This window comes from Brachyhypopomus gauderio, chromosome 2 (assembly GCF_052324685.1).
Source record: "Brachyhypopomus gauderio isolate BG-103 chromosome 2, BGAUD_0.2, whole genome shotgun sequence".
NCBI classification, from domain to species: Eukaryota; Metazoa; Chordata; class Actinopteri; order Gymnotiformes; family Hypopomidae; genus Brachyhypopomus; species Brachyhypopomus gauderio.
Window position 1 is genome coordinate 27,957,101 of NC_135212.1, and position 19,745 is coordinate 27,976,845.

General features: G+C 46.7%; 2 protein-coding genes across 5 annotated transcripts; one reads left to right on the forward strand and one right to left on the reverse strand.

The window, feature by feature from the left end:
* The first annotated feature begins 2,206 nt into the window (after window positions 1-2,206).
* On the forward strand, window positions 2,207-12,447 carry impdh1a (IMP (inosine 5'-monophosphate) dehydrogenase 1a). 2 transcript variants are annotated; one of them, XM_076993292.1, is made up of 16 exons: window positions 2,207-2,593; window positions 3,175-3,273; window positions 4,504-4,552; window positions 5,492-5,593; window positions 5,670-5,744; window positions 5,941-6,147; window positions 6,250-6,337; window positions 6,436-6,635; window positions 6,793-6,883; window positions 6,994-7,089; window positions 7,239-7,382; window positions 7,538-7,682; window positions 7,777-7,920; window positions 8,439-8,522; window positions 10,006-10,022; window positions 10,600-12,447. In XM_076993292.1, the coding sequence occupies exons 2-16, from the start codon at window positions 3,176-3,178 to the stop codon at window positions 10,680-10,682; spliced, it is 1,623 nt and encodes a 540-aa protein (XP_076849407.1). In that variant the 5' UTR covers window positions 2,207-2,593; window position 3,175; the 3' UTR covers window positions 10,683-12,447. The 2 variants fall into 2 exon arrangements, with proteins under 2 accessions (XP_076849407.1, XP_076849413.1); XM_076993298.1 differs by lacking the exon at window positions 10,006-10,022 and having other exon boundaries at window positions 2,208-2,593; window positions 10,600-12,444.
* Window positions 12,448-12,454: 7 nt separating this feature from the next.
* On the reverse strand, window positions 12,455-18,855 carry prrt4a (proline rich transmembrane protein 4a). 3 transcript variants are annotated; one of them, XM_076993271.1, is made up of 3 exons: window positions 18,758-18,855; window positions 16,999-17,961; window positions 12,455-15,162 (listed from the first exon to the last, which is right to left on the reverse strand). In XM_076993271.1, the coding sequence occupies exons 2-3, from the start codon at window positions 17,873-17,875 to the stop codon at window positions 13,235-13,237; spliced, it is 2,805 nt and encodes a 934-aa protein (XP_076849386.1). In that variant the 5' UTR covers window positions 17,876-17,961; window positions 18,758-18,855; the 3' UTR covers window positions 12,455-13,234. The 3 variants fall into 3 exon arrangements, with proteins under 3 accessions (XP_076849386.1, XP_076849394.1, XP_076849397.1); XM_076993279.1 differs by lacking the exon at window positions 18,758-18,855 and adding an exon at window positions 18,389-18,616; XM_076993282.1 differs by lacking the exon at window positions 18,758-18,855 and adding an exon at window positions 18,309-18,616.
* Window positions 18,856-19,745: the final 890 nt, after the last annotated feature.

Below are 19,745 nucleotides of genomic sequence, written 5' to 3' on the forward strand. Positions count from 1 at the left end.
GAAAACCCTCACAACCATGATGAACTCTGGGGCTTGACTTTGTTTGTCTCGTTGGGAGAAAGCTGTTTCCATGACCTGCTCACAGACACAATTACACGCCCACACAACCCACCACCAAACACACACAGTCCCATAATTGCAAAGCACACACACATACACACACACACACACACACACACACACACACACACACACACACACACACACACACACATTTACAAATGTGCTTTTTGTTTACACATGAACATTTCTTACACTCTGATGCAGACATGAGGAACTACTTCTCCGTGGAGATAGCGCTACGCAGAGACCTCCACCTGTGTCCTCCCTTGTCCTTCTTTCCTTTCATTACCCAGCATGCTCCTCAATTCCCCCTCCCCATTACTGCACACACACACACACACACACACACACACACACACACAATCACTCTTAATGCTTCAATCCTCTTTGTGAAAGTGACGCTCTTCTGTCAGCAACAGGACTAAGCCGGAGACACACAGAGCCAGAGCAGCACGTCCTCCTGCACACAGAGAAACTGCTGGTTTGTCCTCAACCCTTCATCCTTCGTCCCGCTGTGCCACTGGTTCCTTGTGTTGAACTGTCACTTTCCAGTGCTGAAGTGGCATCTCTTCTTATCTTTGAAGAAAGCAGACTTTTCCACAAACAAGCTGTCTCTGACAATACTTTCAGACAGTACTTTAGAGAAAAAGGACTCCTATGGCATCAGACAGGCCTTCTTAGGGATCACTGTTTGCAGAGCCCTATTTCATTTGGGACGAAGCCACTGTTTCAGAGAGGTCCTCTATTAGAGCAGAACCTCACTCAACCTGGTCCGGTTGCTGCTTGGATGATGTGTGCTGGATGAATCTCTAACTGCACTTTTGGGCTACAAGAAAGCTCTCCATCTCAGTCTGAGGAACAAACTTGGAGTTTGGAGTGTGTGTGTGTGTGTGTGGCTGATGGCTTGGTGAATGAACACAGATTGTCCCAGGAGCTTCTTCGTGGTGCAGGCTGAGAACAGAGGCCGGCAGAGGCCTGGGCGTAAGACGCTTTCACACAGGGTTGCATTAGATGATCAGAAAGCTGGACGCCACTCACATGGAGGGCCACGTCTATGAGTGCTTCACTGATGGTGAGAACGACCACATCGACTACCGCCACATCGTGGGTGACACAGAGCCAGCCAGACTCCAGCTGTCACCTCCCGACCCGGTGCGTCAGCTTCACAGGCTGTTCAGCCACAACACGGCCCACGGGCACGGACACGAGACGGCAGCTCAGCGCTACAGCGCCACCCGCATCCAGGCTGGCTACCAACCAGAGAGGTGAGACTACATCCTCTTGTGATTTCATAGGAGTACTGATCAGCAAATTGGTTTGCATCACTAGGTTTACATTAGTGACACTGAAACAAAGTTAATCAGGAATGGACTTTCTTATATATTTTTTTCATACCAGTGGGTATGTGTGCTTAAACTGTTGCAGAGACTTCAGCTTCGTCACTGCTTGGTGCCATTTTTACACAAGTTGCTCTGAGCGGAAAACATAACTTCTTTTCAGAGATTACCATCATATAAGAGCATCCCACAGGCTTGAAGGAGAAAAACAAAATGTAAATAGTGATGTTTCCTCATTTTTAATGTCCAACACTACTCAAATATAACTGCTTGCCTTTTTCACTTTCATATTACATCCCTATGTCAGCAGAGAAAAAAATGATGAAGGATTACATTATTAAAGTGAAATTTATCTAATCTGTGGTATAGATATAACAATATGAAAAAAAATCTTATCGTAGCTTGATCAGAAGCGTCATATTAAATCTCTTTGTCTTACAGAGCCATATGCAGCAATCCCAGAACCTCATCTATTTTCATACACAGTTCAGTTTACAGAATGGACTAAATGAGTTTCCAGGTGTTTAGTGCTCAGATGGTGCTTTGACAAATCCTAGGCAACAAATTAAATTGACAATAGCCATAACAAACCTAAAAGTTGAGTACTGATGACTGAGGCCGCATGATCACGGACTGAAAGTGACTTTGTCATTACATCAGCTGTCCTCATTTAATAAGCAGTAGGATTATTTCCGTAAAAATGGTTCATCCAAACGTAAATGTCACACGTCAGAAGTGAACGGGGTTGGACACCTTATAACGTGAATGATTAACAAAAGACGCGTATGCGCTGTAGCTCACGCAGCTCACGCAGCTCACGCAGCTCACGCAGCTCACGCAGCTCACGCAGCTCACGCAGCTCACGCAGCTCACGCAGCTCACGCAGCTCACGCTCAGTTCCAGCCGAAACGCACGGCAGGCTGGACACTGCAGTTCCTGCCTGGGGCTGAAGACGTGAGCGTCCTTAAAATGTCCCCTCGTCATCCAGCACGTTGAGAAGAGAGTTTTCTCAAGCTGAGCAGGACGCGATTTTAAACGGTGTGTGCTCCATCTGTGATTCTGCGTGATCTAGCTAACCGTTGCACTTTTACTGGACTCTGAGAGATGACAGGAGCTGGTGTGTAAGTGGGCGCGAGCTGTGATCGGTAGTGTTGCCGTCGTTGTTTGTCCGAAGCACGCGACGCTGCCGTCATGTGAGTAACCCGAGAAGCGGCATTTTCATTCATTTCACTTACTAAGAATAAAACATCAATGTCCAGTCTTGCGAGTTTATAACGCGAATGCGTCCGTCCTACTTGTGCGATAGTAATGTTTATTTTTGCAAGGAGAGAGCATAGGGTCTCTCAAATAAAAGATTATACGTAGAAACAGATATGGGACTTAGTGCGACGGGTAGACACACCGGCTGATGTCTCAACCAACACCCACTGGATAATATTTCGGTCCAACTATTAGTTAAACGCCAATGTTTTCCGTTGTGTCCAGATAGGAGCACTAACAAAATAACATTGTGTTATCTTGCGTCTACTTCTGGTGTGACTTTTAGTAGGTTGTTAGTATGTATAACACGTATTAGATTATAGTATTAGTTTTCTGTAATGCATTTGTTTAAAAAAATATCCCACCACAAATTAGATTTTCGGTTTCTTATATTCATAAACTAAAGAAGAAAATTACTTTTTTTTAGGGCTTTTAATGTATGTGTTGTGGATAATAGGGGACGTGTGTGTGTGTGTGTGTGTGTGTGTGTGTGTGTGTGTGTGTGTGTGTACAGTATGGCTGACTACCTGATCAGTGGGGGTACAGGCTATGTTCCTGAAGATGGACTCACTGCCCAGCAACTATTTGGTATAGGAGACGGTCTCACGTACAAGTAAGTCCTGACTCCTTCCACTGTGATCACAGAGCCAGCCAGCATTGACATGGCGCCATGATGCGCATGTTTTATGTTTTGAACACGAAAAAATGTCTTTGATAATATATATTGTGGGCTAGGGTCCAAAATCACAATGATTACAATGACTTAAAAGTCTAAAGCAGCTTTTAGCAGGCTGTCCAGACCTGTGTAAGACGCATGCTATGTCACCTTCAGTAGAAGAGTGTGTGAACATCTGAGGTTTTTTTTATAGCTAGGCTTTTCGTTGGACATCTGTCCAGGAGAGGGCTCTGAGCTCTATGGTAACCTCCAGACTGTATCCATAGAAACAAGGCACTTAATGGTTCAAGCCTGTGGGGTGGGCGGGGCTAGGGAAACAGAATTGGAGATCGTGACCTCTCTTGTCCTGCCTTTCAAATATGGCAGTGTAAATGGATTTCTTTGATGTTATCAGTGATCTGAAGATGCATCCCCAGGTGCTCTCTAGCCGAGCGGTGGTCTCTATTTCTGCCCGCTAGGCCGCCATCTTTAACTCCCTATAATGGAGGCCTTATCTGTGCTAGATCACATACAGGAGGACACTGGTTGTCTGATTGCCATCCTGCTGAGATCACACCCTAGAGGACACTCTGAACTGTAGCCACACACACACGCGCGTGCTGGTCTATTGTGTTTACAGTTAAGCTTCCTTTGGCTGCAGATGCGCCCTGTGTGTCCTCAAAGCAATGTTGTGATAGTAATGTCACTTTAATGGACAGGCTGTGACATCATGCATGCTTAGCAACATTAACAGCACATCACTGGGCACTGCGCTTTTAAGCAGATGAACATATTCCAGTCCTAGACACGAGTGACCTGTGCCAGAACATGTGCTCTACTTTCCAACTCAAGCAGGTATATTAAATTAGTGCTGGTGTAACATGAAGAGAAGTTCAAACTTTGATATTTCCACATACGCACATGAGGTATCCAAGCGTCTGCCAGCGTAACGAGGTTACATAAGCAGGGGCTGTTCACATCCCGCTCGGCCCCACCTGGGAGTTCAGAATGGGGCTGTGTGGGTTTGGGAAGGAGGAGGAGGAGGAGGTGGTGGTGGAGGAGGAAGGAGGTGGTATGTGGTGCGATGTCAAGATGTGGGGCTTCGGCAGGAATACCCAAGTGAGCTAACCGCCATGTGTTTTTGTTTGGTTCCTTTCTGTTTCTTTGTTTGTTTTTGTTTGGGTTCAGTGATTTTCTGATCCTGCCTGGATTCATTGACTTCACCTCCGATGAAGTGGTGAGTACACAGCTCAGAAGGTTTCTTGACATTCCTCACGAGGGCTTACCTGTGTGTGTGTGTGTGTGTGTGTGTGTGTGTGTGTGTGTATCGGTAAATACAGCACATCTATCAATGATTTACTGAGGGGAAATCTTCCTAATGAAGTAGTGAGCCGGTAGTCTGCTCTGCCAGTGCTGAGACGGAGCTGACTCGGTCGTCGTGCAGTATGGACATGACAACAGCAGAGAGGAGTGTGGCCTGGTGGAGTAGAGGGATGGGGAGAGCTAAATAAGATTTGCTAAATAGAGACACAGGTGGTGTTAGCATCCCAGGTGCATAGGGCGTGTTGTCACAGGCAGAGAGGGTGTGTGTGTGTGTGTGTGTGTGTGTGTGTGTGTGTGTGTGTGTGTGTGTGTGTGTGTGTGTGTGTGTGTGTGCGTGTGTGCACATTTATGACAGTGTGAGCAGGGAGAGAACCAAACAGAATGAAATTACATTGTCTGATGGATATTGGATGGGATATTTTGTAGTATTTACATTTAGGATTGGGTTATTTTCTAAGCAGATTTTGTCTGTGTGTGTGTGTGTGAGATTGGGAGAGAGCATAGGGTGTTTTTGTCTGTCTTACCACAGGGAGGATAAAGCGATGCACTGCTTAAAAAACAGTGATACTTGTGCTTTGAATGAGCACATACAAATCACCTCAGGTCAGGTTAATAATTGTGTGTGTGTGTGTGTGTGTGTGTGTGTGTGTGTGTGTGTGTGTGTGTGTGTGTGTGTGTGAAAGCTGTCCAAAGAAACACAAAACAGAACTAGGGCTTGGTAACACTGCTTCTAACCAACAAGCAGTTTTTATCTTTGTATAATGTATAGTCTGTGTGGAAACACAAGCATGAATAAATAAAATAATTATTCTGTAGTCCTTTCCTGTTACCATTAGTGTCTAATATTATTCAGGATCTGACCTCCGCTCTGACCCGGAAGATATCCCTGAAGACACCACTCATTTCCTCTCCCATGGATACTGTGACTGAATCCTCCATGGCCATTGCTATGGCTGTGAGTATCTCCTACACACTCTGAATATGAAGTCATGCGGCTTGGTCGTTTAACTTTCTGTTGATTCCTGTAATAGCTCATGGGTGGGATTGGTATCATCCATCACAACTGCACTCCAGAGTTCCAAGCAAATGAAGTCCGGAAAGTTAAGGTAAGAGTCTCTGCTTCGGTGAGTTGTGTTATTAGGATTGTGATTGGAAGAGACTGTAGAACCCAGGATTGTGATTGGAAGAGACTGTAGAACCCAGGATTGTGATTGTTATTAAGAGTAACTTCTTAAAGATGGAGGCTAACACACCAGCTTCTCCGAGACCTCTCCTCAGTGGTGCTCTGTGGTGTGATGGCAGAGATTTGAGCAGGGCTTCATCACGGACCCGCTGGTGATGAGTCCACGGCACACGGTCAGAGACGTGTCCGAGGCCAAGGTGCGACACGGCTTCTCCGGAATCCCGGTCACAGAAACTGGAAAAATGGGCAGCAAGCTGATGGGAATCGTGACATCACGAGACATCGACTTCCTCTCGGAGAAAGACCACGACCGGCCGTTGGAGGAGGTTTGTAGCGCCTCTTTGGGTTAGTAGTGAAGTCTCTCTGTAAAACATTCTTTAACTCAACAACTGATATTTGTGATTATTGTGATGTTTTAAATTTGCCAGGCGATGACAAAGAAGGAAGATTTAGTGGTTGCACCAGCAGGTGTTACACTCAAAGAGGCCAATGATATCCTGCAGCGCAGCAAAAAAGGTCTGAATTTTCATTTTTTTCAGCTCAAGAAACTTCTTAAGCAAATTTCTCCACTTCTTGTCTAACAGATCGGGAGGTTTGTGGTTTGTTGCCTGCAGGTAAGCTGCCCATTGTGAATGACAGTGGTGAGCTGGTGGCTATAATTGCTCGCACTGATCTGAAGAAGAACAGAGACTACCCTCTGGCCTCCAAAGACTCCCGCAAACAGCTGCTGTGTGGTGCCGCCATCGGCACCCGCGACGATGACAAGTACCGGCTGGACCTGCTCATGCAGGCAGGAGTGGACCTGGTGGTGCTGGTAAGTCTCAGGGTCCTAAAGGGAGTTGCATTAGGCTCCACCGTTAGTATGGCGCTTGCATCAGATACCAAAGTGTTTTTGCTGAGAGACTGTAGAACCCAGGATTGTGATTGGAAGTAGTGAATTTGGTGTGAAGACTGTGTTTCTGTGTTTCTAGGACTCGTCTCAGGGAAACTCGGTGTTTCAGATCAGCATGATCAACTACATTAAACAGAAGTACCCTGAGCTCCAGGTGGTGGGGGGGAATGGTGAGGCACAGAATTAAAGGCGTTTGGTTCTTTTAATTGGTTGCTGTGGTCACTCTCTCACCCTTCTTCTCTCTCTCTCTTTCCATTTCTCTTTCTGTGTGTGTCTGTAGTTGTGACAGCTGCCCAGGCGAAGAATTTGATTGATGCTGGTGTAGACGCTCTTAGAGTGGGCATGGGTTGTGGATCCATTTGCATTACACAGGAAGGTGTGTGGGTGTGTGAAAAGCAATTGTACACTTAATTAATACTTCTATTTAAACAATGTTTTATTTTCAAAATAGATGGTTACATACTACATTTCTCTTATTTATTATGAGGGAATTTCTGCATGAAATGCTGTGTGTTTTGCCCGCAGTAATGGCCTGCGGGAGGCCGCAGGGTACCTCTGTGTATAAGGTGGCAGAGTACGCACGTCGTTTCGGAGTTCCTGTTATTGCTGACGGTGGCATTCAGACGGTGGGCCACGTCGTGAAGGCCCTGGCGCTGGGAGCATCCACAGGTCTCTGCCCTGACGAGCCTTATCTGAGCTTTAATGTGTCTGCCACACTGTAGACTCGGGCCGTGCCTGGCCAGTCAGTCCTGTAAGGTTAACGGCTGCTTCTGCGTTTTCCTCTTGCTTGAATTATTTTTTTCTTTGGTTCTGCTGTGCCACAGTGATGATGGGCTCGTTGCTCGCGGCGACCACGGAAGCCCCAGGCGAGTACTTCTTCTCAGACGGCGTGCGGCTCAAGAAGTACCGCGGTATGGGTTCCCTGGATGCCATGGAAAAGAATAGCAGCAGTCAGAAACGCTACTTCAGGTGCGTCTGCTCGAGCACACGACACACGAGTCTGAGTGCACGCCGATACACGCCAATGTGTCTCACTGCGTCTGAATATGTGCGTGTGTTACAGTGAGGGCGATAAGGTGAAAGTCGCTCAGGGGGTGTCTGGCTCCGTTCAGGATAAAGGCTCCATCCATAAGTTTGTCCCATACCTCATAGCTGGAATCCAACATGGCTGCCAGGATATTGGTGCAAAAAGCTTGTCCATCCTGCGGTAAGAGCATGACTCCTCAGTACAGGACTGTTGTAAGTGGGATCGGAGAGGTCCATGTTTTTGTGTGTGTGGATGAGTTGATATCTCGTATGTGTGTGATATGATTTCTGTAGAGGCGATGATAACAGTGCCTGACTGGTTGTAGTAATACTTGCATTGTGCTGAAATTCAGTTGTGGTAATGCTTACGTAGTACTTGTACTCAGTAGAAGTCCAGAGAAAAAAGATTTTAAATTATATGAGCGCTGATCGGCACACACCATGTGTGAACTGTAAGGCATCCTTATTGTGAACTATTATGGGCAACAACATCTGTGATGGCAGACCGATTATAGTAGAATCATCACCTTTGAAAGTCTCGTGTTTTCTTAAGGTAGATTTTCTTCCTATTTATTTATGTGTATGTATTCTGAGCTCATGTTGTTGAGGGTTATGTGGTTGGCTATGAAATGTTCTATGGAGGGCTGCTGGTTTTTGGTGTGTGCATGTGTGTAATGTTGTTTTCTGTGTGGTGTGTAGCTCCATGATGTACTCCGGAGAGCTGAAGTTTGAGAAGAGGACCATGTCTGCTCAGGTGGAGGGAGGTGTTCACGGCCTTCACTCGTGAGTCTTCACCCTTCTGCTCCCTGAACTGCCAAAACCATCACGTCTCGTGGGTCTTTTAAAGAACATGCTCATGCCCAGCTGTCAAACTACCATAAAGCGCTCAGAAACTGAAACACATCCTGCGTGTATTCTCACGATTTATATTCACAACATTATGAATAGCAGTACACCGTAACACAGTCCTGCTGATCTCCACTGCAAACCGATTGGACAAGAAGCTGTGGACAATCAAACTGACACTTAATATATTAATTAATTATTCATTCACGTGCATTGTACGTTTCTAATCAGAGACAGTGGAACAGTGTCTGTATTTGCAGTTCTCTCTTACCAGCTAAACTTTCCAATAAACTGGGTCCTCTCTCATAATCCATCAAGGTTAAGGTTCTAAGAATCTCTGTTCAACTTGGAGTAGCTTTTGCTGTTTAACAGCTGGCAGAGTCAACTAGACGGGTAGTAATACAGACCACCACAGTCACATCAGATAGGTGTCATGATCAACTCCAGGTTCAATTTTTAATCTCTATAATAAAATTCTGGTTTTCAAAAACTACCTCTATTACACAGTCTTGATAAATAAAACCCTTTAAAATGTGACATTTTGGCCTACATACTTCTCCCAATTGGCACTGGGTTCCTTGAGTTCTGAGATCTTGAGTAAAGTATGAATATTGCTGCATACAAGCTAAAGCATCCGTGCATTACTCAACATGTCTGAGGTGGACTGGTGTGCATCACATCACTCTGTGGTCTGCCTGATGTTGGATGACCAGACGAGCAGCAGGACAGTGAAGGAGTGAAAACCCCTCTCAGTCTGGTCATGTTCACCAGTGAAAACCCCTCTCAGTCTGGTCATGTTCACCAGTGAAAACCCCTCTCAGTCTGGTCATGTTCACCAGTGTAATTGGAGTGAAGGTCAGCTTGCTAGAGCAAGATATGAACAGAACAGAACAGCCTATCGTATATCGGATGAAGTGTGTTGGCTAATTACTATATAGCCTATTTTACCTACAGTACAGTTCAAACCAGCCACTTACAAAAGTACAACTGCAAACTAAATTGACAAAGCAAGTTTGATCAAGCTGAATAAAATATACAAGTGAAGCATCTACAACAATGTGATAGTTTGCTAGTTTTGTGATGTCCATTCTTTGAACAGTAGCGATTGCTTATAGCATATTTTGTTTTTCAACTCTTCCACAACTAACTAATTCAAACAATCCAGTGTCATTTCAGAGAAATATGTTAAGACAAATTGTCGGGTTTGGACCGGTTTTGTTTAGAACACAACGGCAGAGATGATTTTCAGAAACTCTGTAGCTGTACTGGTTTGTCTTCAGAATCATATTCACTGGATCAGTCCTACCCTTTAGTTTGTAGCTCTCACCAAAACACTGCCGCCTTCTCCTACGTACTTTTGGAACTGTAGACTTTACGTGTGAATATGTCCTCTTCTCCTCTTTTTATGCACTCATCATAGATATTCTTTTGTGCAATGTAAGTACTCTCTCCACATATTTGTGCCTCTGCTGTAAACAGTGGTGGAGGGGACTGTACCATTTTTTTGTGAGATGTAGGATGTAGTAAGAATAACTTGACTTTCCCCCGATGGGGCACGTTACTTCCTGTGTTGTCTTGTGATGGTCCCTTTACCTCTTTCACCTCACACCTCCTTTATCTGTATTGTGGCTTCATGCTTTTAGATGCAGCTTGGCCACAAACGCTTACACTGAGATTTATTTCCTGCCTGCTCTCTTAGCAATTTCAGTAATGTATTCCATTTGCTTTCCCTTTTTATTAATGGAGGAGTGAAGAAGTAAACCACAGTGTATGCTGTTGCTATTAAATACAGCAGTACCAAGGAGATTTCCTTAGTGTTTTAAATTGGCAGTTTTCTTCTTTTGATTCATACCTGTTTTCTCTTCTCCCTGCATATTGTCATGTTCTCTCACTCACTCACTCACTCACTCACTCACTCACTCACTCACTCACTCACTCACTCACTCACTCTCTCACTCTCTCACTCTCTCACTCTCTCACTCTCACTCTCTCACTCTCTCACTCTCTCTCACAGTTACGAGAAGCGGCTATACTGAAGATGGCAACAGAAGCCAAGTGAGAGTCTCAGACGCTCCAACCCCGGCTGTGACCAATTAAAAGCGCCATCATGTGCCCCCAGCACCCAGCCGTCCACACCAGGCCCCCTCGTCAGCAGAAAAGCTGGTGTGCTGTTGATCTTTGGGTGGGACCTGCAATGTTGTCCAGCTGCAGATGGACAGGCGTCCTGCACATTGCCCTATCACGAGTGCACTGTGCGCTTCCTCCCTCTGGCCCTTCTGTGTGAAACCTCACTCACTGATATTTACCCGCAACTTAAAAAAAATTACTTTTGTGTACGACAATCCTCTGTGCGCGATGATTCTAATTTCAAACACCAAGATGTTTGTGACGCAGTGCATAACCTGTGAGAAAAACTACTTAAGAGTCCTTAGACTATAAGTTTCATCTTGTGGCCACTGTATCCAATCGTCTTGGACGACACCTCGTTTGTGGGATCGTTAGCAATAAGCTTGAATACTGTGACCTGGTGACACTAAGGGGCGTGGCCTCCTGAAAGCCATGAGCTTTTTGGAAGTGTGAGCTCCTATGAAAGAGCACCTGGGCTGGCCACAGGCTTCTGCGTGCTTTTGGGACACTCCAGCTTGCTAAGGGACCAGAAGCTAAGCTTCAGCCTTAAAATCAGGGATTCCTTCAATCCGCATGCCTTACGAGTGAAACGGAGCTTGGGGTAACATGCCGCGTAACGGCTGTGCTCTGATGTCATTTTGTTCAAGCACTGTGGTCTTGACCAACAGAAATCCTGATACATGAATACATAGTAACGTCATGTGTTCATCCTGATACAGGAGAACATATTAACATGTCATGTGTTCAGTGCAACATAAATGAATAAATGGTAACAGTAGAGGTAATAAAGGAAATCGACAGCTTTAGGGTTGTTAGCTTTGAGTATCTTTTCCAGTGAATTTGACCTGGCTTGCTTGTGCAGAACGCTGTGACATCATGTTCTTACACGGGTTCCAGGTCATGTGACCATTCCCTGGAACACACCTAGTTATTAGATTAATGTAGTTAAGAGGGTTAGTTTACATGACATGGACTGAAATTGAAATGGAGTAGAAATAAGTATAATGGAGTTTGGTTTGTACATTTGCTAAGAGTAATACCAAGAATACTGGAATGTTTATGCTATAGTGAATCCTGGAAATAGAATGTATGTCTCTATTGTTGGTGTTATGTGAGTGTTGTTTTGGTACAGTGAGTTTACTCATCTGATTGTTTCCAGAATTTGTACAAAGTCTTTTGGACAAGAGAAACTGGTCAAAGAAATCTATTTTATAATAGTGCTTTATTTTGTTGAATATTTATTCATCACTGGTAATATTTTTCTGTAAAGGAGGTCGCTGCAAAGAACAGGATGTAATTTAGTTTCTTCAGGTGAAAGCTGCCAGCTGTTTTAGAAGAGGCCACACAATGAGCTCTGAGCATCTCGTAATCACATGTCTGTGCTATAGCCACTACGGTGCAGATCAAGCTGAAGACGATGACGAAGACGGTGGTGGTGTGTATAATCAGCAACGATGAAGACTGTTCTAGATGTCAGCGTTTGGCTGCTCATGTTCTGCACAATGACTTGTCCTGCTGCACAGGATGAACTCCAGTGTTGTGCATGCAGTACAATAGAGCTGCATTAATAAAGATGGTTACGATATAAAAGTAATTGCTTTTTATTTGCATATTAGCACCAATAGAGGGCAGTAGAGGCTATGCAAAAAGTTGAATAGATAGTCATGTAACAGCAATCCAATAAAGGGGACTGGTCAAAATGATTTGATGGAACAGATCAGAAAAAATCTGATACCAAAAGATGTGGGTTCTTCTGTTTATTTGTCAGTAATTTATGCATTCAATAATCCTATGAATCCCTTTTTAATTTATGTACTGACTCATTCGTGATGCGTCTAAATCTACCCAGTACATTGGGAAGCAGTAGAAAATCCAGAAGCCAGGACAGGAGGAAATGTTTTCATGTGTTTGGCCATACAAGTACATAGAGAAAACACATGAAAACATACCAAACAAATCATATATACTCACTCAAACAATACCTGCTCAAAAGGGCATAACTATTTCCCTACCACAAACATGCAATGATGACATTTCTACATTAGTATTGCAAATAGTCTTCTTAGCTTAGTTACTTTATATAGTGACATCTTCATGCAACCTTCACTCTCCAACAAGTGAATATTTTCTGTAAAACACAGACATTGTACACACCCATCTGAAACACACCTCAGTCTGCTCAATTTTCTGAAGTGCTAGATCTAGGCTTATTGCTAGTAGATAAAAAGGCCTTCTTACATTTTCTTACAATTTAGCATTACACCAGCTATTATATGCCACATATATGCAAATCATTTTGACTTGTGAAGGTTCAATGTGTGGAAAGTTGATTCTTGAACAATTTTCTTTAGGGGAAAAAAAAAAGATTTGTAGCAAACCGCTGCAGGTCAGAGCATGTTCTAATACAGGACATGTTCTACGACAGGACCATGTCTGAATGATCTTGTTCTTCTGAGCATCTGAAATACACACCAAACGCACCAAACTACAGTAACTTCAAGCATTCACAATGTCCAATTGTCCTACAGTTCAATCGTGTCACTGCTGACACTCTGTGCATCCATTTGTCTGCAGACGCTGACGAATTCGGCCTGTACTGCCTGTTCATCAATCTGCGGGGCAGCGGGCTTCTCCTCGAACAGACTTTCTCTGGAAGAGGATGAGCCCAGGGCCATGTACTGCTTCTGGGTAGGGTTCCCCAGCTGCACCCCCCTGGGCAGACTGCTCTGACGTCCAGAACCAAAACCACTGTAGAAAGGTGCCTGGACTCCATGACTCCTGGACCCTCCGCACATGGATTTGGAGTTGAAGCACTTCCGTGGGGCGCCACTCCGCTGTGGGGGAGAGGGCAGGGTGTCCACCTCCCCGCAGGAGGCGGTGCGGTAAAGGGCGGGCTCGGCGCAGGTGCCTCGGCAGGGCTGGCCGTCCGGGGGTCCGCGGATGCTCAGGGAGAGCCTGGAGGAGCCGAAGAGGCTGCAGTGGAACAGAGCCTCGCTGTTGAGGGCCTCGTCGATGCTGCGCCGTAGGTCGATGGGAGACGGAGGCCGTAGGTCGCATGTGGAGTCTCCGGCCAGGCTGGCCAGGGAGGACCTGGGTGAGACCGGCCGGACCTTCTTCACCGCTCTGGGGAGCTGTGCGGAAGCCCTCTGTGAAGGGCTGCTGGGATAGTGGAGGTCCAGGCCGTCCGATTCACAGAGCGGCATCTCCACCAGGGTGTAGAGCGGCACGCTCTCACTCTCGTGACGCGTCATGCCATCACACAGGCCCAGCTTCTCGCCGGGCCTCTTGGACCAGCTGCTTGACAGGATGGGGGGCTTGACTGTGGCGCCGCCCCCTGCTGGCGACCTTTTGAGCAGCGAGCCCCAGCAGCCGAGCTTGAGGGGGGCTACCCCGCAGCACAGGAGAGGGTGCGTGATGACGAGGGCCAGGCTGAGACACACGCCTGCCTCGCACAGTCTGCAGCTCAGCTGGAAGCCCCACCAGGGCCAAGGCGCCAGTCCACCCGCGTGCACCATGGCGTAAACCCTGAGCCCGGCGCACGCCAACAGGAAAAGCGCGGAGAGCAGCCCCAGGTCGGCCGCCCGCTCCCACACCCTGGCCTCGGCCAGGGGGCAGCGGCCGGCCCGCCGGCCCGGGTCGTCAGGGGACACCTCGCTCAGCTGGTAGACGTGGCCGCCGGCGGCGTAGGTGCGGCAGTAGAGCAGCACGTAGGAGGTGGCGAGCAGGGAGGAGAGCAGGACGAAGGCGGACGGGGGCAGGAGGGGCGCCACGGGCAGGCGGGGGAAGGGGCGCAGCACGGCCACGCTGGCCCCCACCACGCCGGCGTGGACCAGCACCAGGGCGGCCAGCAGGCCCGAGCAGCGGCGCAGGGTGCTGCGCAAGAGGACCTGGGCGGGCGAGCGGCCGCACAGCAGCAGCAGCAGCAAGCCGAACGCAGCCGCCAGGCACGGGTAGGCGGCCTCGTGCAGCAGCCGGGCCCAGGCGGCCGGCAGACGCCCCCGCTGCCCGTACGGGTCGTAGAAAAGCCAAAGGGCGCGGCTGGTGCCGGCCAGCAGCTGCAGGAGGTGCAGGAGGCCGAAGCGCGTGCAGTCGGAGGGCCACCGCATGGGCAGACACAGCAGGCCGAGAGCGGAGAGAGCCGCCACCAGAGAGAAGACGCAGGCCAGACCGTAGACCTGCAGCTCCCACGCCAGGCCCCACGTGGCCAGCGCCACCTTCCAGTCACACAGCAGGGGCACCAACACGGGCAGCATCATGGCTGTGGGAGGTGGCGTCATGTCACCAGGAGAGGGCGCCGGAGAGGCAGGAGACAGCGTGCTGAGGTGGTTGCTATGAGGGCTCTGGAGGTCGTCAGAGGAGTTGCACACTCCTGTCGGGTCCATGTTGCAGTCCGGTTGGGAGGAGGATTCCATGAAGTCATTGTCATGCCAGTCATCTAGCAGGGACAAACCTGAAAATGGAGTATATTAATTATCATATTAATTATAGTACCTCACACGTCTCATCAATAGCTGAGAACTGTAACCATTAGGTTATGTATCTAAGGCAGACGTTTTCAAAAAAAAATCACTACGTTACTGCATTACATTAAAATACAATGTAAATTAAGGATACTTTGTTTTGCTTTGTTTTTTTTTTTTTTTTTTACACAAACTGATGCAAACATATCAGAAAACCACTTTGAGAGGATGAGAATTTTGCCAAAACTGCAGCCATGCTAGTTCCAGAATGCAGGTCACAAGACGAGGCACAGCTTCCTGTCATTATTAAAATAGGCCTATTGGCCTGAGAACCACATGCAACACCAGCTGTGTTAATGAGCTAGTCCATTTTCCACGGGGAGATGTGTAAGTAGGTCTGTGTTAAGTGGGTCATACACACACACACACACACACACACACACACACACACACACACACACACACACACACACACACACACACACACACACACACACACACATACACACACACACACACACACACACACACAAAATAGAGAGTACTGACCTTGTTGCTGCTCTCATTTGTGTGACTATTTTAAACAGCTAAAAGTGGCACATTTACGGTAGCTGCATCACTTAAATAATCCGAATGTCACAATAAGCCACTAGATGCATCACAGAGTGGGTTCGTACGTAGCATGTTAACATCTAAGCACTAGAAAATAATTTCAACCTAACAACTGTGCCATACTTAGTAAATGATGCCTTGCTGAAAAAGTGAGGAATGATCATGTAAATGATCGGCATTGATTATCGATTATTGGATTGTAGGTGGTCTCTGCTTCAGGTGTGTTGCTGAATACACAGACAGTCACACATGCGTCAGCAGGATTCCTAAACACCTAACAGTCTCCAGGGTACGTCCTTGTGAACTTTGGGGCATCAATGTAATTCTGATTTGTCCTGAGATGCTGAAGAGCGTGCTCTGCGTTTCCCGGGTTAATGGTGCGTGCTGTCATTACCGGGGTCACTCTGGCTGCCTGTCTTCTATTAATGTTCCTCTGACGGACCTGGGCACCTCCTCCCTCATGAAGGGCATCTTGTCTGTCTGAGCCAGACCTTGTCTGACCAAGAGGAGAAACTTCTTCAGCCTAACTGGAGGAAGGGAGTGCAGTGAGACACTTAAACAAGCGGCCCATCTCGAGACCACTCTAATACGAAGACGGAAACGATTGTTCCTGTGTGTGAGAAGCTCACTCAGAAAGATCAAGATCAAAGTTCCTCACAGGTTTATGGTGAGCTGATGGCGTTAGATCATCATGTAGTTATTAAATCAGGACAAGATTTTTCATCCATGTCATAATCGTTTTGTCTTGCTGGGGTATAACAGAAATGTGACTGAAGTGAGAGAATTGTGTGTGCCGGGCAGGGTGGCAGGCGGCTGGACCTTCACTCTTTCCCTCCCTCGTACTGCGGTGACGGACGACCCCCTCACGCGTCTCTGGAATACTGATCACGGACACTGCAGCGAGGGGGACAGCAACGCTCACTACACTGCTGCCTGCCAGCGCACCGACATCTCGTGGTTTGCAGAGTGAAGACAGAAAGTTAGTATAGACAGACGGTGTCTCCTTTATTGCTTTTAGCAGAAAGACTGCGGACAGCGTCAGGATTGGTGCAACCTCGACTCTGAATAACCACTCCATATAGAAGTGGGTGGCATGTGCTATAAATATGTCATATTAAACATCATAAATACATGCAGACTCACACAGGTACACAGAATCAACATCAAAACGCTACACCAAAATGTAGCTATCAAATGTAACGAAGGTTGTTTACCTTTGGGGGAATCAGTCACAACCATCATTTCATGAGGTGGCTTCTTTGCAAAATCCTCTGCCTTCATACCATCGTGTTGGACAGTAGTTAGTTGGTCCGCTTGTCTTTGTCCCAGACCAGTACCATCTGAAAGATCTCCAGTATCCAGTCTATGTGAAATGGCTTCAGACTGCCCCAGACCCCAGTCAGCATGAGCTCCAGTTTCTACTCTTTTTTCATCAAGAGATGTTTGGGATGTGCGGAAGTGGATGAACTTTGGAGTATCTGCAGGCTTGATTGCATGGAATGTTTTGTTCCAGGTCTGGGCAGCTGACTGAGGAGATGCTTCCCATCTCAGTTCTGCCAGTAGAGAAGATTTAGAAGAATGACCTTTATGTCCAAAAGAGGTAACGGAGAGCTCTGTTACGGTACTCTGCCCATTGCCCTGAGTAGCTGACAAAGAGCTTTGTCTCTTTGGTGGAGTATCACTCAAAACGCTAGTTTTGTTGGTTTTAAAGAGATTTTTATTCTGAGTCCATGTTGCACTTGAAGCTAACTGTGATGACCTCTTGTTGCTTTGACGTTGAGAAGATGATGTTATGAAATTTGCAACTCCCAGATCTTCCTGTCTTGTGCTGTTCTTCTCAGAGTTGACTATGTGCTCTGAAAACAGGGAACCGGTCATTGATGGAGTAGTGGTGTCCATCTTGGCTCTAGATGTCTGTTTTGTCCACGACAGTGAGCTGTCAGCAGGCTGGATATGGTCTGTGGGCTCCGCACCCCGGTTTTTGAGAGTCCAGAGTGGATATTCTCCATCTCTGTTCAGGGTCACAGTGTGTAAGCTGCTGAAAAATGTGAGACTAAATGCCAGTACAAATGATCCACTGTAATGGACCATGCTTGCAGCCTTTTTCAAGAAATCACTGCTCAAACAATCGTTTGGGGTCCTCCATCACAGACCTCCTGACTCCTTCAACACTTAACCTGTGAAGTAGAAAAAAGTTGTTCTTTAGTTGTCTATTTGTTGTAGTCAGCACACACTCACCCAGACAGGGTCATGTCAGACGGGCTATCCGTTTTAGCAGTGTTGTGGTGTAAAGCTCCTCGTGTCCAGGGCTCTGAATGCCTGGATTACTGCTGAAGCTCTGACCTCACAGCCAGTTATATCTCATCAATCTTCCTGTGAGAGTATTGATCAGTCACATGACATAGACCCCTAATACTAGACCCCTAACATCAGACAGACTGAAGAGAGAGAGAGAGAGAGAGAGAGAGAGAGAGAGAGAGAGAGAGAGAGAGAGAAAATTTGGTATTAAAGATTAAAGATATACCCATAGCATGCACTAACATCCATTATAATCCTTCCAGAACTATGGATCTGAAGTGTGTATTAAGCCTTCTGCAGTAGGACCTTCAAATGCCTCTCTGCCCAGTCAAGTGCCCCTTAATCCTCTTCTGCTCCCTCTTTCTGAATTTCCCTCTTATTCGCTGGTTGCTGTAGTGTCCCTCTGTAGTGTCCCTCTGTAGTATCCCTCTGTAGTATCCCTCTGCAGCTGCATTCAGTGACATACATTCCCACACAACAGCAATTCAAAGATGCACACCCACGCAAACATGCACACGCACGCGCACACACACACACGCGCAAACACACACACGCGCGCAAACACACACATGCGTGCACACACACACACACACACACACACACACACACACACACACACACACACACACACACACACAATACACACGTAGGTTAAGCTGAAAAAAAGGGGCTCACCCCAGCAAGCATGGAGGTACAGACGAAGCAGGACTAATCCCAGTCCTGCTGCTCTGCAGCTGTAAAGCTCAGTCTGTGCCTGTTCCTGCGCATGTGTGTGTGAGTTTCAGTGCTTTCGCTCCTACTCCGTCTCACACACACACACACACACACACACACACACACACACACACACACCCTCATACCCAAGCACCATCTCTATCTCACAGCCTCATAAAGACTCTCTGGCTGACACAATCCCCCCCCCCCCCCCCCCCTCTCATTGCCCAAAGCTCTTACATTTTATTATCCGATCTCAGCCTCCACTGATTGTTCATCTGAGCTCCTCTGTCTCTATGCCAGGACTAGATTAGCTCATGTAGGTGTTTGACTTTCCTGGTCTTACCTCAGTGATCAAACTGCAAAATAACAACATAGTAAGAATACCCGGCACAGCATGGAAATTATGTTTGAAAGAGAAGAACACATTTTCTTTCCACAAATCTGGATGAGTTTTAACATGCGTATCAATAAATGTTTATTAGGCCTGATCTCAAATGTTGCAATTACTGATTTATATACAACCCACAACACAACACTACCCGTGATTCACAACAGAACCCTTCCCATGCCTTATTTTACTTGGAAAATGTTCTGAAAAGTTCAAATCAATCAGAACCTAATCAGAGTCCCTATAGGAAGAGTCATTACCTACATGTACTATCACTAGCCATGCTAGCTATGTTTGCTGCAGGAAGAAGAGCACGCTGGTGTCAGTCCAGAACTTTACGACTCTGCTGCACACATGAAGGATGGTGTTCTACTGCCTGGAGGCTGCAGGAACAGAGAATCACGTCGGGATCCACTGTGCTCACTGCACAACAAGCCATTCTAACAAATTGTGCTGCAGGATACAACAATTTAAAAATAGTCAGTTAGTAAATAAGTAATGCAGTTGTAAAACTGAAATAGCTTTAACCTCACGAGGGTGAATTTCACACCTTAAAGG